This window comes from Macaca thibetana, chromosome 3 (assembly GCF_024542745.1).
Source record: "Macaca thibetana thibetana isolate TM-01 chromosome 3, ASM2454274v1, whole genome shotgun sequence".
NCBI classification, from domain to species: Eukaryota; Metazoa; Chordata; class Mammalia; order Primates; family Cercopithecidae; genus Macaca; species Macaca thibetana.
The window spans coordinates 74039617-74066503 of record NC_065580.1 but is presented as its reverse complement, the minus strand read 5'-3'; the positions used below and the strand labels follow the sequence as shown (position 1 = coordinate 74066503).

Genomic DNA, 26887 nt, shown 5'->3' with positions numbered 1-26887 from the left:
AAGGAACAAAAGAGAAACTGTCTGGGCACTCAACCTGTTCTTTCTTTATGGTAACTACTCAGTTCATGGAGAAATGGAGAGTTCTATAGAGTGTCTGCTTGCCTGCAGGATTTACTTCATTATGCTTTAAGATTAAGCCCCTATAATCTTCAGACACATTAATAGATTGATTTGGTTTTGTAAGGATTGAATTAGACAGTATATGTGAAAGCACCTTGCTCAGGAGGTGGTGATGGGAAGCAGTTAAATCTCAATGTTGCTTGTCATATCCACACATATATTGTTCTTTGGAACATTGTAGAGAAGAATTTGGCCACCTGTTTCTTGTCCTTCTAGTTGGGATATTCCACTATCCAGCAAGGTCTTGTATGTTTTTGCAGATTGGCTGTATCTGTAAATCAGTTGGAGGTTGGAATGGGTAGGGTTTTCACTTCTAAGGTCAGCCCTACATTTGTTGCATATGTAACTCAGGTGATAGTTTATATTTCTTTGGGTTCTGTAATGGCTCTTCTGTCTTCTAGAGTTCACAGTTTTGTATGTGAATTACCTGGCGGAACTGTGTAACCCACCTACCTAGACTCTCCATGGTGAAGTCATGAATATGTGTTTCAGAATTTTTTTACTATGTATATTTTGGGGGTACCTGTGAATATGTATTTTAGGGGAGCTGCCTATGTGATTCCTATGTAACTAGCATGTTGCTTTTGGAACATAGCCATCAGGATAACCCTGGGGGTGGAGTATTTTGTCACAAGAGACTATTAATATTTTTGATCCTGTTTTAGCTTAAATTATTGGGAAATGCCTCCTGTATTATTCATCTAGATTTAAAAATACATAACTTCAGTTATTAAATACATTAACCATTTATTAGAGAAATTCATAACATTGGTCATTTAGTAGATAAAATTAATATTCTTAATTTGATGTATTTTTAAAATTGAATACAAATTAAGTAGCTTATTTTGGGGGGTGTTGTGGATTTTGATTTGTACTCCTAGGTAGCACTGACATGATCACCTGAGGTTTTGTTTGTTTTTAATAACCTGGTTTTAATAACTTTTTAAAATTTTAATTATGGATATGTAATAATTGTACATACATAAAGGGCACCTGTGACATTTTGATACAATCATCCAATGTGTAATGATTAAATTAGTAACCTCGGTTTTAGCTGGCTGCAGTGGTCTGAGCAGTTGTTGTAGTCCTAGCTACTTGGGAAGCTGAGGTAGGATGATTGCTTGAGCCCAGGAGTTCTAGTCCAGCCTGGGCAACATAGTGGACCCCATCTCTAAAAACACTACCACTACTACTACTACTAATAATAATCTGGGTTTTGAATTGTATTCTTTTCTCATTTTGAAGGGTGGATTTTTCATAAAGTTCAGATTTTTACTGGAAATTTAGTTTGAAAAGAAATATGCCTTTTATCTCTGATTTATTAAGGTGGGGAGCTCCTTTAAAGTGAAGTTTGCTATACCCCACTAACTGTTGCTGTCTCTACTTTCCTTTCCCTTTCTCATGCCCAAAGCATTTTCCTTACTTCCATATGCTTTGTCCTACCCATTCTACCTTTTCTTGGATTGTATCTTATCAGTTATGCTCCTGTTCTTTATCCTTAATCTCTTTCTCCCCCCTTACATCTTTTCCTCTATTTAGATACAAAATATGTCATCCCTACTAAAATAAACAACCTTCTGTCCACCTTGCCACTCTTCAGTCTATCATTTGATCTTTTTGATTCCCTATTCTGACCAGTGTTCTTGAAAGATTAACTGTAATTTCTGCATCTATGTCTTGACCTTTTGCAGTTTGGCTTCTACTCTCACCACTTTATCAGAACTCCACTTTCAAGGAGTCACCAGTAACTTCTCACTTTTCAAATCTAGCAGTCTTTTCTAAGCTCTCATCCTCTTTGACCTTTTTGCAGTAAGTGAGGATGTTGATCATACTCTCCTTCTTGACATGTCTCTTCCGTTCCGTTGGCTTATGTGACTCTTCAGACTTCATTTTTTAACCTCTGTGACTGCTTCTTTCTTCTTTCTTTCTGAATCATCCTCTGCTTTTGATATGTTAATGTATTTATTAATATGTTGTTTTGCTTTTGCTGTCCCTCTTCCTTTTGAGCATTCTTCCTTACCGCATACCAGGTCCAGAAGCTAGGACAGGCTGGCTGTGGTGGCCCACACCTGTAATCCCAGCACTTTGGGAGGCCGAGGTGGGTGGATCACCTGAGGCCTGGAGTTTGAGACCAGCCTCAACTCCATCTCTACCAAAAATACAAAAATTAGCCAGGCATGGTGGTGCACGCCTGTAGTCCCAGCTACTCCAGAGGTTGAGACCAGAGAATCTCTTGAACCCAGGAGGTGGTGGTTGCAGTGAGCCAAGATCGCGCCACTGTACACCAGCCGGGGCAACAGAGTGAGACTCCATCTCAAAAACAACAACAACAACAAAAAAAAAAAAACAAAAACAAACAAAACGAAACAAACACACAGAAGCTAGGACAAATCCCCTGGGCAATTCTTGGGCTGAACTGAATCCACAAGGAACTTACCTAAAGTAGCCCAATGGAGAATAGGATGGAGAGCCAATATTGTAATCAGAAAAAAATGGTGCCCAAATCTATCATGTCTAAAATGTAAGGGTGAAAAATCAGAGAGTAGACAGCAGATTGGCAGTTTGGATGATGAAAAATAGGATCAATGAATGGGTCAAGAACAGGAACATATATTTGCTCCAGATCACTTTCTATGTAAGAGCCTGATGTATGTGTTACTAGAGAATCACACTAGGGCTTTAGCTTCAATAATCATTTCTTTGGAAAAGAACTTTAAATCTGTATGTGAAGCTCCATTACATTATCTTCTTCTCAAATCGTTTCACCTAGATATCCAACTAGTACCCTAAGTTTAACATATCCTGAATCAAATTAATCTTCTTTCTCTTGAAACTGACTTTTCTGAGGTTCCTAATGTATTGCTATTCTATGTCATTCTAGATAAAAACTTCAAAGGCATCTTTGATTTTCCTTTTATCCTTACACCTAGCAGTTTGAAAAAGTATTGTCAGTATTATCTCCATGTTGTCTTGTAATTGGCACCACTTTTTATTTCCTTGTGCTTTACCCTGACTGCTATCTGACACTCTTGTGGTAGCCCCTATTTAGTATTCCTTAACCCCTATCCTAGTCATTGCTGCCAGTGTGAGGAAAATTCAACTGTGAATTTAAAAGTTACTTTAAACTTAACACAACATTCCTAGCCAGAGATAATTGCTGCCCCATCAGTGTTCTTATAGCACTTATGCTTTCTACCATTTGTGTGTATAATTACTATGATGTATTTTATATATATCTGTGTGTGTGTATGTATATATACACATATATATGTATATGTATATGTACATGAATTGCCAATCCCCATAGATTATAAGCTTCTTCAGGGGCAGGAACTATGCCTTGGTTGTCTTGTATCCCCACATATTCATTGTGTCAACATACAACAAATATTTGCTAACTAGAATTAAACAGTTAGCTGGGCTGGAAGGAATCTGATCCCAGTTAATTGTAGGTGATCTGTGATAGTCATTTTAACATGACATTAATTTCATTTTTTTGTACATTTTTTTATTCTGAAAAGCTTTTTTATTAAGCTGTGCTGATGGCATAAATGGAACAGTTAACTGGAAGACCAGACAGGCCAACAATTTTATTATCAGCAGAAAAATGGCTGCTGGGATGAAAGATGGTGAGTTTAGGTTGTAAATCTAAATCCCTTTGGGGGATCCAATTAAATGTCTGCTTCCAATAGTCTCTTCGCTTTTTTAGTCATGTGTGGCTTTTTGTTGTTGTTGTTGTTAGTTTGGAAAAATAAAATTTTGTTTTCCTAATCTGCTAAAACTTCTGATCCTCTGTGTTCTTAATCCATTATTTTTCAAGTCCTTTTCCTTGGCTATAGCTTTGCCCTTTTTAAAGAAAAACTAAAAACCATTCCTATGTTTTTAACCTACCTTTTATCCAGTCACTAGCTTGCCACTTATAAAAATTGTCCTACTGTAGTTACTATAACAAGTTATTTATAATATTGAAAAATGTGTATTTAACATCTATCATTTAAAACAGTATGTATGTAACCTTGGAGAAATAATCATAAAATATTTTGGCTAATTTTGGATGATTCTTGTTGCAAAACCAAATTGATATGTTTTGCTATTACTTAGTTGGCACTTGTTTTCTATTGGAAAGATGACTTGACCTGTAAATGACTGATTGATCCTTATAAGTTTTTCTTCTGTATCTATAAATGTGACCATCAGCAATATTCCAGGACTTTTGAAATAATGTATTTCATTAGGGAGAAAAGGTATTACTTAACAGTCAAAATATTAGTTGTTTTCAAAATATCAATTACCATTATGAACTTGCACTTAATATTTCTTTATATTTTTTGGCTTTATGATCCTTCACACAAAGTATTAACTACATGTGTTCATGAACATTAGCAGAATAGCAGTTTATCTAATTTTGGAGCAACCAAAATGTCTATAAAAATAAGAGTAATGTTAAAATGTTTTCAAAAGAACAGTAATTTTATGTGATAAGATGATAATGCCAGATGAAACCTGCTGGGTACTTGTAGGATTGATTCCTGGCTTACCTCATTTTGTTCATACATCTCTGAAGTTGGGTGTCACTAACTTTTTTATAGCTGGAACCAAATTATTCTTCAGCTGGAGTCTTTTTGCCCCAGATCTCTTTCACAATGGGACAAAGTTTCCCAGCATATTTTTTCTCAAGCGACTTTGAAACAAACCCACAATACCTGTGTATTTTTAAGGAATTTTCATTGCTAAGATTTGTAAGAAAACATACGTAGAGTTTCATACAAATAACTTCTCATGAAAAGATCACAAAAATTTGTTTTAAAAAGCACTAGATGCACTTGTTCCTGGACACAGGCCCATGATCTCATAGTTCTTTTCCCCACATTCTCTTTAGATATTGCCATCAGATTCTCCCATGTTCCTTCAAGGGAATCACCGCTGATTACACCCTTATCTGGCTGGTTTCTTGAGCAAGCTGAGAGCCATCAGCTTCTTTGACACAGTCACTCTTCCTTTTTTCTAATCTATTTTCTGGATATGGGTCCCCGGTGTCCTTCACTGTTGCAATCTGCACTGAGCTTCTGCTCTGTCATCTCCAAAGGACTTGGGACATGCCCTGGTTCCTTGTGCCTCACCTAGAATCTCCGAAGATTCTTCCTCTGGACTTCACATCATTTTTCACTAGATTGCAGTCATCCCTTTTCTTCAGTCTTTTCTCTTTAGCTTTGATCCCTGGAACCTCGATCCTCTCTGAGCATGCCTCTCTCTCACTGTTTGATTTGCCCAAAAAAAAAAAAAAAAAAAAAAACTCAACAGCTGCTACACTCAGCAGAGTCATCTATTATGGCGCTGTTCTCAGGGAAATGCATTTCAAGACCTTGACATATAGTGTCATCTAGAATCTCTAAGAGACACCAGTCTCTTCCTGTTTCAAACTTCAGACTGTCATTGAACCTCACACTGATTTTCTCCTTGGAACCCTAGAGATAACTAGAGTTTTCACAATAGAAATGATCACTCCATGTTGAATCTACTGAGGTAACGAGTTTAGGTTATAACATTCTCTTATTGCTTTAGTTTAGCTTGATCTCATCCTTTAGATTATTTTTCTTTCTTCTCATCCTATTTATATCCTATCTTTGTAGTTCTGAATTATCAAGATACCTTATACAGAGAGTTAAGTTTTGTCAACTGTATGAGGAGAATTTTTTCATCACTTTTAAAATTATAATAACAAATACTAGTAGCTTGTATGGCAAGGCCATTTTAAATGCTGTCTCAGATATATAATGTTCTTTGAGATGTTCTTGACCATGAATCTCAGTCATCTCTTTTTGAAAATTTCAAGAGAGCACAAAAGATGATAGGTTCGTTTATATATAAAATAACTTTAACAAATGTATGTTTTGTGTAGTGCTTTTTTTTTTTTTTTTTTTTTTTTTTTTTTTTTTTTTTTTTTTTTGAGACGGAGTTTAGCTCTTGTTGCCCAGGATGGGGTGCAATGGTGTGATCTCAGCTCACTGCAACCTCCTCCTCCCGGGTTCAAGGGATTCTCCTGCCTCCTGAGTAGCTGGGATTATAGGCACCCACCACCATGCCCCGCTAATTGTTTTTTGTATTTTTAGTAGTGACAGGGTTTCACCATGTTGGCCAGGCTGGTCTTGAACTCCTGACCTCAGGTGATCCGCCCGCCTCAGCCTCCCAATGTGTTGGGATTACAGGCGTGAGCCACTGGGCCCAGCAAAGAATATTCCAATTCTTAGCTAAAGTGGTAGGATGGTACTTCTGTAAATAGGATTCCAAGGAATTTGAACGCCTTGGAACAACACTTTTGGCATCATTCTACCTCAGCACCCAGTAAGTGGTTACAAAAGTAATGAAGAATACTCCAGGTATGGACTATGGAATCTCTTCTTTTTTTCCCTGGAATGGGAGTAGGGGACCTACTTGAGCAAGCTGAGGGCCATCAGCTTCTTCAACACACCCTTCCTTTTTTCTGTTTTCTCGTTATGGGTTCCATAGGCTTGAAGCAGTCACTTAGTCCCTGTAGGTTCAATTTTGTTATCTATAAAATAGATAATAGAGAGACTGAACTCTCCAGGAGAGCAAATGCATGCAAACTCTGATTGTTAGTAACTGTCAGGAATCGTGGGTTGAGTAGGAGGCAGAGGCCATATGCAGGTAGGAAATAATGTTACGATCTGTCTCTTAATAAAGAAATATATTTGGCATGCCCAGACACGATAACATATAAAGCTCTTTTCAATGTAGCATACTATGACACTAAGCTTATTGATCACCAATTAACAATGGTATGGAACCTCTTTCCAACTGACATTTAAAAAACACACACACATGAAATCACATAATAATCAAGATGTTTAGTTCCAGTTTGGAAAGATTAAAAGTCAGTGGTTTTAGTTGGGAAAAAAATATCATGAAGAAACTCTTCTGCTTTTTTGTAGAAGAAGATTCAAGTAATAGATTCCTCTCCTACTTCATGTAAAGAAAAGTGGCCATATCTCTTAGAGAAATTAAGTTTACAAAGACACTGTAATGCCTTCCCAGTGATGGATTCCACAGCCAAGGCATGGACTATCTGTGACTGAAAAAAAACAATAGCTGGCCAATGCCAGATGAATGGCCTGCAGTACTTTGATGTTGAGTGAATTCAAAGGTGAAGGGCAGACTGCTGAGAAAAGCTTTTGATTCAAAGCCAACATTCATAAAGTTGTATTGATAAAACACAAGGTAAATCTTAGTGAGAAAAACAAAAACAAAAACAGGTTGTGTAACTGGCTGGATATTGATATCTCTTAAAATATTTCTCTGCAGCAATTATCTGGTTTAATAATTAAATTTCAATTTGACTGTAGTAACATGTTAAAAAATAAATTAGAAAGGCATCCATAAATGTATCAGGCTATGCAAACCTTGAAATGAGTTCTTTTGATGCAGAGACAGCAAGTGAGATTTGCCTCTTGTAATCAATTTCTGTGTATACAGGGACTCTGAATCTCATAAAGAGTTTTTAGATGTTAAAACTATAAAATATGAGACAAGAAGTATTAATTTTTGTCAGTACTTAACATTTTTAATTATCAGGGATGACCATACCTAGTTGCTTAGGCAACAATTTATTTAAAAGGTACAGCAGATCGGTGGCTATTTAGTACTCTCTTTATATCCTCAACATACCTTAAAACCTTCTTAATTATTCTTATCCAAAATTTTTTTTTAGATAATACTTACTGTTAAGGCAATATTTAAACTAAGTTCAAATTGCTTAAACAACTAATTTCCCAGCTGTGAAATATATACTATCATATTTAAGTAATTTGAACTAAATTAAAACACCTTTGTGATGCTTGCCCCCACCGAATAGCTTCCATCTTCAAACTCTTCATGTGAGAAACAAATTGATAAAATTGAAATGCTTTTAGAAATAGACTTTAATTGCTTATTAATAAGTTACTTATTAATTATATTGTGTTATAGTACCTTAGGCTGATTTTGCTATAACTAAGGGCAATAGATCATTTAATTCATAGATCTCTTTGTTTAAATTATGCAGTGTATTTCCCACACATCAAATATGTAAGTAATTATTTTATAAAACTCATTCAATCCATTTTTTATTTGACAGTTCATGGTTCTGTAATATATGGGTTGAATTAAGACTTTCAATTGTACACCTATTTATTTGTGAATGTATTTTATAACAGAGTTTCTGCTGCCATCACCTTAAGTAATGGCTCTCTCTCAAGTATAGTAAGATCATCTATTCAGAAGTGTACTGCGTCAACTAAGAACCAGGAAATACGCCACAAAAGAGTCTTTCAGCAGCCAAAATAGATGCTGCGAATGCAGGCTCCTGTCTTTTACATCTAGCAGAGCCCTATGTGCGTTAAACAGTACGCATTTGCTTTTACTTTAATGCGCAACCCTGCCTCATTTGGTAGTCTGGTTTCTAAACCTGTAGCTGATTAATAACAGCAAATTAGAGGGGATAGAGAAGCTGCTACAGGAAACATACTGATAGCAATGAGAAATGACAGCTGACAACTTGTCTACAAAAGATAAAACAAATCTGTAAAACACACAGCCTTAAAAAGCATTAGCAGACTGGGACCCACAGTATGATCAGTAAATGACAAGGCAACCAGACAGTCCGCACGGGTATCACCGTATAATAGAGCAGAGTGCAACAATTGATGTAGAAAATGATGATCTTGTACCGTCATGAAAAAGAATCAACTGCAGAGTACTTCAGAAAAATCAGCTCCATGGAACAATTCATTTCATGGGGTTCTGGGAAACTGAGATTTTACTAGATCCTTGTAAACCTTAAAAATTAGAAAATGATGTTATAAATGGACATTTTACAGTGATTAATTTATTAATAAAGCATCTGTAAGAGAGACCTAAACATACTGGCTACCTAATAAAAGTCACCTGGACATAAATATCGACAATATGACTTTCTTCTCAAAGATTTCACAAGAGAGATGACTTTAAGATTTAAAACTAGCTCAGACTTGCAGGGTCTTATACTCAGTGGTTATTTTATCTTTATAGCCATGTAATTGTTCTTGGTGATGCAGAAAAAGGGCTGGCAAGTGTTCTCTGGACATTTTTGTAGCGAAGGGGCTGTGTGTGTGCCTGTGCTTATGCATATGCCATTAAGAATAATCGTTGTGAGAAATGTGAAGTTATGTGCTGTGGATTCATTAGCAACATACCATCATAATACTTTCAAAATTTAATGTTTACTAAATACATTCGAACTTGCTTTGAAGGTAATTGTAATAAGCACACATGCACACCCTAATATTTTCATTATGGAGAGAGAAAGTTTCCACTGGACTATTAGTAAAGGAAAACAAGACATTGTTTAGCTTGCATGAGGTCCCAGTTTTTTTTGCTACTGCTATCATGGTCTGTTATTTGGGCTCTGTGCTGTCACATAATATACAGTTGTTGAAATGGCTGCAGATTCTATACCTGTGAATGAAACATACAGATAACATTTTGTGAACAAGGTTTTGGTAACACGGTGATGAGAGACATTGGGACTATGTTTAGGGAGAGCGAGATAATGATCCCAGCTACTTGCTTACATACCCTTTTGGCTGTCTTTACTCAGATATGTAATTATTACTTTTAAAATTCTGTTCCTTATGACTACCTGTCTTCAGAAGTTTTTAATCTTTGTAAATCTAGCTATCCTTGCTATTTGGAGATGGTGTTTTTGACCTCTTGTGGGTTGGACTTTTGGTTTCATTGTTTTTCCCATTACTGGTGATAGAATTGCATGGATTTAACCACCCATAGGTTTCCAGTTTCATTTATATCTAGTGGCATATGTTTGCAGAGGTAATGGATTTGCAGCCATAGAAGATTGCAAAACCATGCGATACACAGAGAGGCCAGACCCTGTTACCTTGGCTTAATTAGCATGGCACTGTATACATGTATATTTCAGAGTTTAGATCTTAGTGTTGTGGATTCTTAGAGTGTTTAAATTTGATTTTCAAGACTTGCTCTTAAGGAAAACAACATGCTTTAAGCTTATGGTTTGTGAGTACTGCCTAGGCATATGTGAGTGCAACATGTGTTAACTGTTAGTAATAGCCTCTGTGGGTGTTGGAGCAGACCCCATCAGCTTTATTTATATGGCTCATGTTTAGAACAAGAACCTATAGCTTCGAATTCTCTGTGTCATTTGTTGTTTTTGAAAGGAAGCATAGGTGTAAATACTGCCCAAATTGCCTCTGTTGAAGAGCTATTTGTTTTGCAAGTAACAAATGCGAAAGGGAAAGGCAAAGGGCACTGCTCTAAAATGTTGTGTGGGTGCCTGTAATTTAAACTGATGCTACAGAAAGGAAGTATTATTTTTACAAACAAAACATAGTGGCTTAGTCATTTTCCATTTCTAGATGATGAATGTGTCATACATCTGTATCATGTTTTTCTCAAAGTGAATGGCATACTATACTTAAAGTGAAGCAGCCTTTACTGTGGAGTTGCCAAGGTAACTGACCAGCAAGTATGCAGTTCAGCAGATTGCTGAAAGGCAATTGAGTACACATGAATAAAGAAATGTGCTTGTCATCTTCAAACCCAGGAGGGCCATGGTAGATTGTGTCTTGGCTCTGTAGATCGCAGAAATGTTTTTTATAAAAGCAGAAACTGAGATGTTCTATGCAAGTTCTTGAAGTGAGATGATATGGGGTGGCAGGTACCCTTTCTTTAATGGTTTCACTTCACTACCTGTGGAGGGCAATGTAGAAAATGGAATCATTTCAGTATTATTTAATATGAACAACCTTTCATTTTGCTTTGTAAGCTAGCTTTTACCACCTTATAGCAGCAAATACTAAGGGAGACTATTAGTTTATAATGTCAATGAAGGATGATAATCTACAGAATGCTACCTCTGTAAGTATTATATATATTTAGTTCACTAATAGGAAACTTGTGTTTGCCTCTGCCGTACTTTGTATTAGAACGTACATATCCATTCCATAGGCATTGATACAATTATTCAAATATACCAGACTCTCTTCTAGCTGCCGAGAAAATAGCAAGGTAAATAAAACTTAGTGCTGTACTTCAAGGTATTTTTAATCTCTAGAAAGAAAAAATTAGATAATTAGATAAACTCCAAAGAGATTCCTTTAGATTATTTGAAATGTTCTCTGCTTGGGATGTAATGCTGTGATCTTGAATTTAAATACTTTGATATATAGAGTGAAATGACTTCTTAGTAGGAGTTCAAAACTCCCTATTTTGACTCTTCTTTTCTTCCCAGTTTTGCCTCCCCCTACCTTAAATTTACCCCAGGATCCAGCATTACTGGCTTAATTCCCTTCCTTGAAAGGCCCTCACAGTATCCAGTATTGTATGTTGCACATATGTTCACTGCTGAATTGCCGAAATTCCACATCTCTGAGTTTCAGAATCCTACTACTGTAGTACTTGAGGAGCCATATTGAATTCCACTTCTTCCATAAATCTTTTCCGAATCTGTCCAACTTTAATTGCTCCTCCCGTTTTTCCAGGTGTTGCCAGAGCAGTTTTACCTCTGGGATAATACCTAGTTAGGTGGATGTTGGTCTCCCAAACCAGATGGTGAACTCCTGGAAAGCAGTGGCCGGGTCTCTTTCATCTTCATATTCCCCATAGCACTTCACATTCAGGGTACATTGTGGTATCAAACTGGTTAAAAAAAAAAAAAGTATAGAATTCTCATCTTTACTATTTTTCTGTGCTTCATTCATTCTTGTTTTGGGGAATGGGATTATTCCTGCTGGTAAGTACATTGTTCTTGAGTAGAAGGTGGGTACTGTAAATGCCACGGGGGAAGATCACTTATGAATACTAGTACAAAACAAATCAGGAAAGAATAGATCTCTCTACAAACCTAGTTTAAACATAACTTGTAGCTTCCTTCCCTCTGTTACACAGCCTTTGAAGTTATGTTTTTAGTAGTAAAGCTGTAGATACATGAAGCTACGAGCCAAATATTTTAGCTCAGTTCCCCCTTTCTGGCAGCTATCCACTGAACTGCAGGGACAAGTTTTCACAGATAAAGAAACATTTTGTGGGAGTTTTGATTTTTGTGCTGAAAAATGTAGTTCAGTGATCTTGCTATCTAAGGCTTTTAGTAAGTTGTGAGCTTGGAGTGAGCAGCCTTGGGGTTCTTAAGGTTAATTACCATATTTACAAATCCATCAATGACTTAAAAGAAAGAACTGGCCTGATAGGGTTAATCTGTCTAAAAATTGCAGCCACTAGCCAATCAGGAAAATAGAAACCCAAAAGAGATTGCAGATGTGATGAGAGTAACGGCAATAATGTGTTAATGGAGAAGATGCTATCAGAGCAAAAACAATAGGTGGAAACTAATCAAAATAATTGGCCATTTTAATGTACTCACCTCGTATGTCTTAAGTAACTGGTAAATCATGAAATTTACGTATTTCACTTCAATAAATTATTTGGCCTGAATTTTATTATGTAATTGTTATTGCTTATTTAGGATGCAGCATATAATAGATTATATTGTTTGAATTACTAAATATCAAGATCAGGGAAAATTGAATAAATCATGTCTATGAGGGATGTGAGGAATGAATTCCCAGAAAAAGTATCCAATACATTTTTATAAGTATACATAAAAACCACATTATACCTATTGATAGTGTTATATAGTCTGACATGCTTTGCCTAGAAAACAATTAGTATAGTATGGATTCTTACCACTTAAAAATTACTCTGTGTACTTTGCTTTAAAAAAAAGGAAAGAAGAAAAACATCTGAAACAATTTTGTAGCTGGTCAGTTCTTATGATGTATTTTGTTGGTAATAACCTCAAATAAAAAAGAAATTACCAAAAAGATATTTTGGATAGCTTCATTATTTAATAATGGTCTAAAATATCAAATGTGCATAATTTTGTTTATGTAGTGTTTGAAAAGCCTGTAAACACAAATCAAAAGAATTTTTTTCCCGTTTTGTCCTGAAATAACTTCCATTTAAAACAAATTGTTATTAACAGTTTCCTTGCATGTTGCTTCAATTTTTCCAGAAATGTCTACGTAGTGAGACCCCTCTTTATAAAGAGTGTAAGCTGAATTATCAAGGGCATATCTCATTATTTGTCTTTCTGTTACTTATCTTTCCTTTTTGTTTTCAGTGTACACTATTTTCTCCAAGGTACACTCCGATCGGAATGTATACCCATCAGCAGGTGTCCTCTTTGTTCATGTTTTGGAAAGAGAATATTTTAAGGGGGAATTTCCACCTTACCCAAAACCTGGTATGTTCTTTGTGAGGAGAAAAAAAGTAGTTAACGCACTAAATTTTTTGTTTAATTTGCATAATCTAGACATATATGATAAAATATCATTAACATTAATTCAAATGGTCTAAATGTGATAAATTGTTGTAGGACATTTCTCATTTTCAGATTAGAAATTTAATTACAGACAAAAATAATTTATTTTTGAATGTTAAAGAAACCATATTTCTGGATTCTCAGTCTTGAGTTTTATGTCTCTGACAAGTGATCTACCTATATTCACATGGAAATGATTATAGCTGTAAACTTACGATTTTCTATATTAAGACCTAGATTCTCACATAGTACTTTCATTTTTGGAAAACTATACATATGTTGTAGAGGAGAATGAAAAATGGCATTAGGTAAGAGCTTTTAAAAAGCTTTTACAATAGGATATAATTTCATATAACTCCTTAATAATATTATGGAGATTAATTTTTCCTTTTAAGTGATACCAATTATGAAGTCTTATTTAATTCATTACTGGCTTAAATATGTTATTTTGAATGATCATAAATGCCATCAAATAAACGAAGGTATACAAAGAATAGCAAGAGAAAACCTATCGTTATAACTCTTCCTTAAGCAGAAAATAAAAGCAAATTTTATGAAAATTATATTGTATAAGAATGTTTTTAGCATTAGAATTGATATAACTATTCTTTTTGAAGATTATATGATGAATACTGTACCTGAAAACTCTCCCATGATATAGTTAACCATGTTCCTAATAGTATTCAAGAAGAAATAGTCTTTTCATCAATTTTTTTTTAATGTTTTCTTATGAGGCATTCCATGTTTGCAAAACTATATGGCTCAAACTTTTGAGCAGCAGCCATAACATTTGAGAAGAAAAACATGTAGTTAAGAGCGTAGTTTGTGGAGTCAGCCAGGATTAAATGCTATTATAGTTTCATCACTTAATATGACCATGGAGAAGTAACTTAATGTGGAAAATTACATATTCCATCAATAAAATCAGGGCTAATACTAGTAGTAGGTTCATAGGTATGTGTGAAAATAGATGAAATACGGCTTGTAAAGCATTTAACAGGGCCAGGGAATGTGCTAATAAATGATGCTGTTATTATTGCTTATGATTAATATATACTGTCATTAGTACAGTTGTTATGGATTTGTAATGTCTTTTTCATCCTATCCTCCAGTGTTTTAAAATTACATTTTTTTAAGAGACTTTTACAATTTTGGAATATCTTTCATACTCATATGATAGTGTCCAGCGTTTCATGAATGGAATATTTTGGAAAAGAATGAGTACATCAGCATGATTAGGGAATTTTCCTGAAAGATAGTTGTCTCACTGGCAGAACTATCTCACTGTTTGGTGACCAAAAATATATTTCCAAGAAAATTGTATGAATCTGCTTTCTTTGTTGCATCAGATTTTGAGACAAATTAAACAACCAAAAGGATTTTTTTTTTTTAACGTGGAGCCCTAATTTAAATACCCAGATGGGTTTTGTATGTGTGTATTTAGTTGGCTACAAAATAAGAAAAAAATTTTAGACAGAATGTTTTGATTGAAACTACCAAAGCAACATGTGTGAAAATAACTGTCTTATGTCTTAATTCTCTGTTTCTTATCTAGGCGAGATTAGTAATGATCCCATAACATTTAATACAAATTTAATGGGTTACCCAGACCGACCTGGATGGCTTCGATATATCCAAAGGACACCATATAGTGATGGAGTCCTATATGGGTCCCCAACAGCTGAAAATGTGGGGAAGCCAACAATCATTGAGGTAATTTACCCCTAGAAAGAGCAAAACTATACATATATATATGTGTGTGTGTTCGTGTGTATATATATATATTGTAATGTGAGTTTTAAGTGTTGAAACTGTAGTTACCTGATGTGGTTTTTAATATTTTGTGCATGGAAACACAGTAGATAACATTTGGAAATGTGCCATTCTTTTCTGTTTATAAAGTTTTGCCTCAGCTTTTATATTAAAATGACAGTCTAAATTTGTGGAAAAAGTCACGACATTTAAAAGAAATAGGTTATTATAATATGAATTCTATTTGAGAAAATAATTGTAGACTTGATAGACTTATTTGCTCTGTATTTTGAATTATGTTCATTGAAATATAGCCATTCAACAGACATCTTATATACCCCTCCTATGTGCCAAGCATTGTGATAGGTGCTTAGGGATAGAATGATAAATAACAGATGAGTCTTGCCATATCTTACAATTCAGGGGTTGGAGGACTGGGATGCAAACAAATACTTAGCCCACACTGTAATAACTGCTATAGTAAGAAGGTGCTGTTTGATGCAAAGTAAAGAATTTACTTCACAAAGTAGAAGGAAGGCCGTCTTGGGCAGAAGAAACAACGTATTATAATCTTGGAGGTATAAGGAAAGTCACATGGTCTCAGAGAATGATAAGTGTGGCTGGAAGAGGATGTACCCCAGTAGGCAAATGATGGGAATGGGAGGTGTTGATGCTGGTAGGGGCAGATCTTTGAGGGCTCTGTAAGCCATCCTGATGTGTTTAGCCTTTATTCTAGAAGTGATGGCAGTGTTACCATTCATCAGGTCCTCACCAGCACCTAGCATCTTAGCTGGGAGATATTAGAAATTAACAACAACAAAACAGTTGTTACATTGAATCTTTAGTGGGAATTAATACAATACTTTAAAAAAATGAATGGATGTATAAACTAAAAGTATACATCCTTTCAGAGGATTACTTACTATGAATCTTTCTCCAAAGTTTTAGTCAGCTGTGTACTGTGGATGTGAGCTTCCACAGTGGCCAATTCATTTGGAATTGAAGTTTGTATTAACCGTTCAGTGATTTCTATCTATAAATCGTATTCCTTAAGGCAGTGTAGCTATAAGATAGACAGGTACTTAGAAGAAGCAAGTTAGTTTGAGCTATTGTCAAATTAATTTTTTAAAATATTCAGTAAAAGTTATAAAAGAAATATATAAATGTAATTCACCACATTATCAGATTAAAGAAGGAAAAACAGCATAATTGTCATGATAGTTATGGAAAAAGTGTTTATTAAAATTTACTACCTATTCTTGATAAGAAAAAATAGCTCTTGGCAAACTAGGAATAGAAGTGAAGTTCTTTAATTTGCCAGTTTTTACCAAAAGTAATAGCGAACATCATTCTTCATAGTAAAATGTTAGAGAAATTTCATTTAAATTCAGGAACAAAACAAGAATAACTCTGTCTGATAAATCTATTACAGAATGTATTGGAGGTCCCAGCCAGTACAGTAAAGAAAGAAAAAGAAATTAAATCCATAAGGATTTAAAAAGAAGAAATGGAAACTATCAATGATATAAATGGTCTGTAGACCATTAAGAATCTTAAAGGCTAGCAGTGAACTGTGAGATCAGTATAAATTATTGTGGCATTTCTATACATGAATAGCAAGTATTGAGAAAACACACATTTTTAAAAATACCATTTTTAATAGCAACAAAAATGTTGAGGTACTAGGAATATATCTAACAGAATATATGCCAGGTCTCAAGTCTAGGTAGATTAGGGATTACATGTAAAATGCAAATTTTTAAACAATTATATTAAAATGTAGAAAAATCTCTTTTTGACCTATGGATAGGGAAGGATTTAAGTAAGACCTAAATATTTTTAAGAGAAAAAATTTATCAATTTCACTATATGAAATTTGTGAATGTCTGTTCATCAACCATTAAACCAGAGCATGATTTAAAAAGACAAGCCACAAACTGGGAGAAGGTATTTTCAATACATGTAGCTGACTAAGAGCATCTAAAATAATAAAGAAATCCTGCAATTTAATAAGAAACAGATATTTCACTAAAGAGGAGACACAAATGCCAATAAACTTAAGTAGCTTACTTGTATGGGTAATGAGGAATATTCAGATGGAGATCACAATGAAAATTTTGCCATCAGTAAAATGCACTGCAGGTGGATGTGGGAGTTGGCTTCACTACTTTGGAAAGCAGTACTGAATATCTCATATCGTTGAGTATTCCTGTACCTTATGATATGGCAGTCCTACTTCTAGCAATATGCCCCAAAGAAGCACTTGCGAATGCCCTCCTGGAGACATGTACAATCATGCTCATCAAGCAACATTTGTATAGCACAACACTGGAAAGCCACAAAACAATAGAGACCCAAAAGTCTATCAGCAAGAGAATATATTAATCTTGATGTATTCACACAGTGAATGTTCAGAGCAACAGTGAACTTAAGCTTGCCCAGCAATATGAATAAGTGTTTTAAACACAATGTTCAATTTAAAAAAAAGTACTAGAAGACTACATATAATAGTTTGCCATTTTGGTAGAGCTCAAAAACAAGCAAACTAAACCATATGCTTTAAGCATTCATGCAATTATAATAAAATTGTATTTTAAATGAATGGATTGTTAAACACCAAATCCAGAATGACTACTTCTGGTTGGGGAGAGACAAGGGCTTAGGCTAGGAGTGAAACACATGTACTGAGATGGTTTCATAAGAGTTTATTGTGAGTGCCTTCATTATATACTTTATGACTAACATACAGTGTTATGAAAATGTATAAAAATATATTAAAAAAATAAAAATGAAAGTTTACCATATCTTTTATATAACGTAGTGATTTATCTGTAAATAGCTCATTTTTACATTCATTTATAGTAACAGGTATGATATTTTAAAATATTCTATTAAGTTAGTCAATAATTTTTGTATCTTAAATATATAATATTTAATCATATAAGTCTACTATTTCCTTCATTCAGTAGATGTTTATTTGAAATATTTAAATTTTAAGTATCTAAAATAGATCAGCTCTGTTTTAGAAATTGGAGAATAAAAATAAAGCATGCACACATAGACACACACATACTCTTCTGCTTTGAAGGTCTTCACATCATCATAATAAGTAAAATCTGAGGATATTACAGCAATTAAATGTCTCATTGGAAGTGATAGAAGGACTACATTCTGATACAGCTGTTAAAATTAAGCATCAACTATAAAATCAGATAATAAAATTCTTCCTCCTGATATAAAATATTCTTCACTCCCTTCAATAGTCTGCATTATTTAAAAATAAAGACATTTATTGGAATTTATGAAACTTATAATAATGAAATTTGTGATGATTAAGGGAAGGCTACCCATAAAAATGTTGCTATTAATTTGAAAAAATCTATCTTTTTCTGAGCTGAAGCTTCATGATATTGTAACAAATAGTAGAGGATTATACTTTTTATTGAAAATGTGATTAAATGTTTTGCAGGGTAAACTTTTCAAATGATGAAGTTTCTCAACAAAATCTAGTTAGCATTTTTTGTATGTTTCATTTGAGGAAAAATTCCTAGTTTGTTTAATGGCTAGTCTTAATTTTAATGTTTGGTGTGAAATTAATTGATCATGTGTCCCAACAGATAGCAGCAAGGAAATAATTAAATATGATGGAAATTTGACAAATCATGGAGAGAGAGTTTCTTTTAACTTTATGGAGTAATATGCCTTTCAAAATATGTACCTTTTAAACATTGTTAAAGGTTTGGAATTATTTATTTCAAAATTCTTGCTATTCTAACTTAGTATTTTCAATGACTGCAACTTATTTTTTTGACACTCATGTAATGTATAAAAATCTTTGATATTTGTTTTAAAATGCACAAGATATTTATTTTTAGTTGAAATCAGTTTCATCCTACTTTTTTGTCTCAGTGTCACCTCCAGCTGCAATCATTGCCAGAAGGTTAGTGCTGGGATTCTAAGATTTTGACACAATCATTTGTTCTTTTTCTTTTTCTTTCTTTTTTTTTTTTTTTTTTGAGGTACTGCAGACGTGTCCGAATGATTTAATATCTGTTATAAAGTTAAATAGTCCTTAAGTTTTGAAACCATATCCTGTTTTTGGCCTTTGCTTTGTGTGTTGTTTGCACTGGCTGTTTCTGAATTGACTTTGATGTAAGTCTATTGGCTCTGCAAATGTTTACTAATATTTGACCGTATGAAGGGATTGATTTGTGTTTTTGAGCATGTTCCATAACCTTTATGGACTCTGATCCTTACTACTTTACTCCCATCATAAGTGAGATATGATTTCCAAAGGGTTATTTATGACATTTTTTGACTGATTGGGGTGCAGTTTAGAATTAAATGCAAAAAACACAAAGATGTGCTTGTTTTAAAGTGTACTTTTCATTATAATTCTTAAATTCCATGTAAAAGTACAAAAATTATTGTTTGTTTTTTTGAAAGAACATCACCGGTAAGTAATTCTTAATGGTTAATCCATTTACTAATGATGCATCTGCATTGCTACCAGTGCTTAATGGCCTTCTATGAAAGAGTCTTTCTGATTTTAACTTTTTGTTTCAGTACATTAAATAGACCTGACTAATTATTTATTTTCCCATAATATTGCTAAAAGCTCTGAGTTCTCATTGCCTAGAGAAGGATTATTTTGTAAGTGTATCAACAAATAATGAAAATGGAAAGAACGACAATTTTTTTCATTTTAATCCTTAATGAATTTCATTTTACAAAGAACATTTCACTTCTTTAATATGGTTTTCCTTTTATAATAGATAACTGCCTACAATAGGCGCACCTTTGAGACTGCAAGGCATAATTTGATAATTAATATAATGTCTGCAGAAGGTATGTATGAAAATATGTTGATGATCATTTCCTTATTTACAAGAAGTATTTCATTATGTTTTATAACTACATAAAATATAGTTAAGAATTTTAAAATGCCACATACCTAATATAACTGATGAAATAATAAGATATAGAAAAGAAAACTAAGCAATATCTAATTTGTTATAAAATATTATGGTGTGTTATGATGATGAAAAGCTCAGATAGGAAGCCAAACAGATAGTCTTCTTATTTCTCTAATCCTTTTTCATCACCTTAAAATGGGACTAACAATAGCATTTCTCTTATAAGTATGGAGTAAGGAGTCTACAAGTTAAGGCTGGAGTACTGCACTCCAGCTTAGCCGACAGGGTGAGACCCTGTCTCAAAAAAAAATTACTAACTGCTTTTATTATCTATTTAAAAATTTACTGTAGGTAGTAGTATAAGTGTATGTGATAATGTAGGGTTTCTGGAGAACAAATAAACCATAACTTAGGGCACAATTTCCTTCCTAAATAATTAATAGTGTATTAGTAATTTGTAGAGTCTTTCAGCAATTTAAAGTTTCATATGCTCAAATTGTAAGTGATTTCCTAAGAATTTTGAAGGTTAGGGATAAGGAATTATTCTCAGAATTACACTCTCAAATATTTTGACCTTTTAAAAATCAATTGACTGGGAAAATACCGCCAAATACTTTGTAATTAATTAATTTTTTTTTTTTTTTTGAGATGGAGTCTTGCTCTTGTGACCCAGGTTGGAGTGCAATGGCGCCATCTCAGCTAACTGCAACCTCTGCCTCCTGGGTTCAGGCGATTCTCCTGCCTCAGCCTCCCGAGTAGGTGCGATTACAGGGACCTGCCACCATGCTTGGCTAATTTTTTGTATTTTTAGTAGAGATGGGGTTTCACCATGTTGGCCAGGCTGGTCTCAAACTCCTGACCTCATGTGATCCACCTGCCTTGGCTTTCCAAAGTGCTGGGATTACAGGTGCGAACCACCACACCTGGCCTGATGTTGAAATGTATAAATCATGAAATAATCCTCCCTATGTTAGATATCATTTATGAGGATGACAGGAGGGAAACAGATCCAGAATTTTTTTCCCTCTAAAAACAAGAAAACAATTGTGCATTCTTGATAGGGGAATTTTTGTTGCTATTTACTAGTGCAACTAAAAACAAATGAGCAAACACCAAACATTTTATCAGAACCTACTAATTTAGAATTAATGATAATGCAGTCAAGGCTGTTTTAAAAATTACTTTTACACTATATGAAAGAAGGAATTTCTGTAAAATTAAACATATGTGTGGAGAGATTGCTTGAAGACTTAAACCCCCTTAAGTGAATGTTTTCCCCCAGGAGTTTACCAGTATCAATTGTAGACAACAAATGTGCAAGTTTAAAATTTAAAATGACCTTCATATATGAAAAGCAAGTCCAAGTGCCAGTTCTGTGGGCCTGGACAGAAGACTCCCTGTTCACTCTCCCACTCCCCAAAGGCTTTTGGTAGGTATTTATGTTTGGATCAGGGAGACTTTTGTTCTTGACTACAGTGGTGATTGGATGCTTGCATGCTGTCTAAGCTGGCCCTGTAGAATTGGAATACACTTAATGAGCAGAATAATTGAAAAGTTTCCTTCCTCCTTGGGAATTCATCATTATAGTTATAAAGTTATACTACAGTGGCCTTGGACCATCTCACCTCACCATTATTTTCTCAAAGGGACTCGAAACTCTGTCAGGTGTGAGAGTCCCTACAAACGGAAAGCTTGGTCTATAATTTGAACTTCTTCCTTCTCAAATGTAGTCTCAGTGCTGTAGATACAGATTACTCAAGGCATCTCAATAGATGTTGTTGTTGACATATGGGGACCCATGGTCAAGTAGATACTAATGGAAGACTGCTAGACAACTGTAGGATTGAAAATTGGCAGTAGGGCTCTTTGTCTAAATAAGGGGTTTGGAAGGTGTGCTAGTGAGAAGGAGTAGAAGACAGGTTTTAGAAGCCTCCACCATTACTCCAGGCAGTGCTTGTTCCTTTGCTTTTTATGTAGGGTTAGTGGCCCAAACCTATTTGAACCACATGCACTAAAGTCCATGCATTTGTCCTTGCTGGTCTAGAAAGAAATGTGCAGTGGGATGTACATCTTTGAGCATGGCCTACACTCGTGTTATTTATCCCAGATTAGATTTAGGAAAAGAAATAACAAAAGTTGTGTATCAGGGTAATCATGCTCTGTCCAACTCCCTGCCCAGCTGTCTCCTGTTCTGAGAGACCTAATGGGAAATTAGTCATGTAGACTCACACAGCATGAAGCTCAAGGAGAGTACATAAAGTGATTCTCTAAATTGGGTTTAGTGCCTCAGAGGCCTGCCACCAATCTGTTGGCCTACAGTTCTCTTGGCCTCTGTGATTTCCAAATATAGCAGGCATGGGATTTCCCCAGAGTTAGAAAGCTGCTGTGACTCATCTCTGGGAGTCCTGGCAGCAGCTCTTGGATGGGTAGATAGCAGGCAGCTGCCCAGCTCAGAGCCTCTGAGGGGTGTGGTGGCAACCACAGGCTTTGCAGCAGGTCTCAGAAAAGGAGCCATGAAGCGGGATCACATGGAACAGGAAAAGCCAGATAATAATTCTCCAAAAAGTAGCACTGATCATAAGAAAAAAGTTTTAGATACTTTTTAAGAAAACTGAATGTAAAAACATTGAATGAAATGAATAGATTTTAGACTTGTGGCATATTCAAAAGCTGCATTTGATATTATTTATAAATATTTTATTATTTATTGCCAAGAAACTTTTTCATAACACATTTCTGCATGACTATTTCTAGGTATGCAGATAAATGTAGCATGATTAAGCTATTTATCTGTATAAAACAGGAAATTTATTTGCATAAATGAGAAGAAATATATTTTAGATTGCAGATGGGCTATACATTAAGCAAATCTAACAAAATTGTAAGCAGAACAAGTGACAATATAGGAGATAAGCAAAGAACTTTGTATGATTAGGGCTTTGAAAAACTAAGTCTTTAAAAAGTGATGACCAAACTCTAGAAAACTCTTGAAAATTCTGAAGCCATAGTTTCTTCTCTGACTTCATCTCAGGCATCAAATGTCCTTTAATAGGATGCTTCATAAGAAATAAGTTAACCAAGATTTCAGGTACTTAATGTAATTTTTATTTTTTGTTCATTAAATAAAAGTGGAATATCTTACAGATACATGAATTTTATTGACATAAATGAGAGGATATACATAGTGTAATTACTACTGGGGACTTTAAATCTGTGTAGCACCTAGAAGCATTTTCTTGTCCTTTTAAAGTACAAATTCAGATAATCAATCTTTTCATATTATTATAATTAAGCTAACATCTAATATTTTATAGGCTCCTACTATGTGTTGGGAGCTCTGCTGAGCACCTTATATATGCAGTCTCTTTTAGCATAGATAAAAATCATATGAGGTAAGTTCACATTATGAGATAAGCTTCTGGACCTCTCTAAAAATAAGCTTTCTCATAGGAAAGTATAATGAAAAATACAAACAGCCACTCACCCTCTTGTTGTGAGAATTAAATGTTCTAATTCACCTAAGTCCCCTAGCTTGGCCTGCCTCATAGTAAATACATTTAAAAAATTAACCTTTATTCTTACAGAAATATTATTAAATAAACAGAAAGCTATTATTTATCATAAGAGAACAATTAGAATATAGAGAGTGATGATTTGTAATTGAAGAGTAGCATTTGAGTAACAAATAATCTTTATATATATTTACAGTTTCTTATATCGAAAGGCTGAGTTTGACATGGGGTTGTTTTAATATGTGAATCATGAAATATTTAGAGAGAAATTTTGATGACACATTGTGGAGGAAAAAACACCAAATCTCCAACAATGTGAAGTGGAATTCCATGAGAACTTTATAATTTTTCTAGAATATTTAATTATAGTGCAATTAAAAACTGTGGAATTGTTCTGGTTTTTAGAATTCCTATTGGACATATAATTGATTTTTATTTCAGAAAAACTAATATTTTAGCATGCTGCCGAAAGATCAGTAATATTATAAATTTAAAATGCAGATTTATCTTTTCTTAGTTGTTTTGCCAAATCCTGTGATTATAAATTGCCCTGATGAGTCTCTGGTGAGCCTTGGATTTTATTATATTGTAGATAAAGTTCTGTTTCTAATGTCGGTTATGTTTTTAGACACATCCTCTGTTATACAGAAAGCCTTTAAAGTCAGTATTAATATTGCTTCCTGCTGCCAGGATTATGACAGAACTCAACAAATTGCAAATTGTTCTTTTGTTTCCTTTTTAAAAGACTACTTCATTAAAGATATGCATGCCCTTTTTCACCAAAATTAGACTTCCCGTTGCCATATCAAGCAGAATTCTTCATTAAGAATATGAATGTAGAAGAAATGTTGGCCAGTGAGGTTCTTGGAGACTTTCTTGGGGCAGTGAAAAATGTGTGGCAGCCAGAGCGCCTGAATGCCATAAACATCACATCAGCCCTAGACAGGGGTGGCAGGGTGCCACTTCCCATTAATGACCTGAAGGAGGGGTAAGCAGACCTTTATCTCATTGCCTTAAATATAGATTTTTTAAATATGGTGATCTTATCAAACTTATTATAGATGGAAGATGGTCTATTGCATTTTTCTTTTTAATAAGAAATAGATATTGTAAAGATATGAACATACTAGTAATTTTCTATATTGACAAAGATATCGTGTTAATGGTTTTTTATATCTCAAGTTCCTGGTCTGTGAAATCTAATTGTAGATGAGGGTCAGCATCATAAATTACAGCACTAAGTCTTTTGTACCTTCCATAAAGAAGCTGATTATTTAGGGCCATGAATTTCAAAGGAAATTGACGCCCCAGTTATTAGCTGCAGAAGGATGCGCAGACTGCTGTAACTTTATTCTAGGAAACTATTTCTTCATCTTTAACATTCTTTCCACCATGTGTCGGTGACTGATGGCTGGGGTGGATTTGAAACCCATTCCTGTGACACAAAGGCCTAAAGCCTGACCTTGTCACTCACAAGCTGGGTGACACTGGGCAAACCCTGAACTCCTCTGTGCCTCAACTTCCTCATCTGTTCCTGTGGGGAACAGATATTCTCCCTCAGAGTTGTTATAATGATTAAGTGAGATAATGCATTTGAAAGGTATTTGTCAATTCTCAAGCAGTGCAGATAGAAAGCATGACTTCTGACCTTGTGGAGGTCAAGAAACAATCCTGCCTGGGTAAAGTTATTATCAAGACAAACTTTGATGTTTAATTTTTAATATGTAGGTTGAGGCAGATTTGCTTCTCCTCCCTCAATCCTATAAAAGTATAGTCTGTGGAATAAATCACATTTTGCATAGCATATTCCCCTTTCAACTTCTCCTTCACCCATAATCCTGGAAACACTTTTATACAGGTGATATCTAGAATTAGCTAGAATACGTGGATTAGTAAGAATTAAATGTAAGGATAGCTTTAAAGGAGAACTATGTACACATGGATGTGGTCTGTGGGAGTAGGTAGAAGGCAGATGGGGAAAAGCAGTGAGCTGTAAAGTCCAACCTGAAAATTTCAGAATTCAATTTTATCTTCTATTTTATAGCAATGGATTTTGAAGTCAGTCAAGCATACATAGAAGTCCTTTGAGGAAAATGGTTGCTTTATCTCTTGTCTATGTGCTGATTGGCTTTCTATATGAAAACATAATTCTAGAGCTTAAATTTTTACTTCATAGTTACAACATGGTTCTCTTTCCTATAAAGTAATTAAAGCAGAACTATAGAATGGTATGAATGGGGCTATCTTCCCTGAAGGCATTCTCCAAATAAGGAGGTTTTAAAACAGTTTTCTTAAGGTAATGTGTTCCACAATTGTTAAAACAATGACCAAATAGTGTTGGAGGAAACAGCACAAAAACAAGGCATTGGTAGAGTTTTTCATTGTTGTGCTTTATTCTGGTCTCACTTTTTCTCCAGTTAGTAGTGCAGGTCCCACCTGTCGAGGTACTTTTAGAGCCTGAACTAAACTAAATTGAACCAAGCAACTCCCTAAACAAAACTGTGACCTAAAGCACTGCTTTCCAACTATGTCTAGCCTGAAAATTGCCAATAGAACATTACTAAAAATATAGATAGGTTCCTGGCCTTTGTTCCCCCTAGAGACTGATTCTTTGAGCCTAGGGCTGGGCCTGAGCGTGTGACTCTATATTAAGAACAGAATTTTTGTCCTACAAGTACTTGTTTGAGAATTCAATCACTGACTGACCCCCAACACCTGCTAGAGGGTGGCACATGCTGTCAGATATTTGAGAGAATCAGTCCCGTGGCATTTATTTGGACTCTTGTCTCAGATCCCTTCCCAACTTGAAATGCTTTCCATGAGTTTTAATTTAATGTTAAGCCTTAACCTTTACAAAATATTCATATGGAGTCTTTTAAAATAGCATTTCTATAAATTGTACACAATGCCAACTCTATTACTCCAGTGTCCCTATACAAACACTCATAAAGTAAAATCCTACTTGAGTTATAATTCAAAAAGAAAAGTTTGTCGCTGCAAATGATTTTGCATGTTTTCTTGAGTTGTTATATAACATCATGATAATAGAAACAATTTTTTAGCCCTATTGCCTTAAATTTAGAAAAAAAAAAATCCAATGCTTAACTAGTACTTTCTTTCCTTTTTACCCGTGTATATTATGATTTTTAATTCACTTAATATACTTTCTGCCTTTGCATTTTCTTTTGAAAATATCAGGG

General features: G+C 34.5%; 2 protein-coding genes across 13 annotated transcripts in view; one reads left to right on the top strand and one right to left on the bottom strand.

Annotated features, from left to right (window-relative positions):
- SGCE (sarcoglycan epsilon) overlaps positions 1-26887 on the top strand; it is a 71733-nt gene that overhangs the window by 13289 nt on the left and 31557 nt on the right. For 5 of the 12 annotated variants that reach the window (XM_050782928.1, XM_050782925.1, XM_050782926.1 and 2 more), the window contains exons 2-5: positions 13307-13429; positions 15063-15220; positions 20035-20107; positions 24477-24675. In XM_050782928.1, coding sequence (XP_050638885.1) covers positions 13307-13429; positions 15063-15220; positions 20035-20107; positions 24477-24675 — 553 coding nt within the window. Of the gene's footprint in view, positions 1-3641; positions 3750-13306; positions 13430-15062; positions 15221-20034; positions 20108-24476; positions 24676-26887 lie in introns of all 12 variants that reach the window. The other 7 variants (XM_050782920.1, XM_050782923.1, XM_050782922.1 and 4 more) reach the window with 2 other exon arrangements.
- Positions 8405-26887, bottom strand: part of CASD1 (CAS1 domain containing 1) — a 125956-nt gene continuing 107473 nt past the window's right edge. The window contains exon 18 of the mRNA XM_050782908.1: positions 8405-11826. Within this exon, the coding sequence (XP_050638865.1) occupies positions 11779-11826 (48 nt within the window). The 3' untranslated portion in view covers positions 8405-11778. The remainder of the gene's footprint in view (positions 11827-26887) is intronic.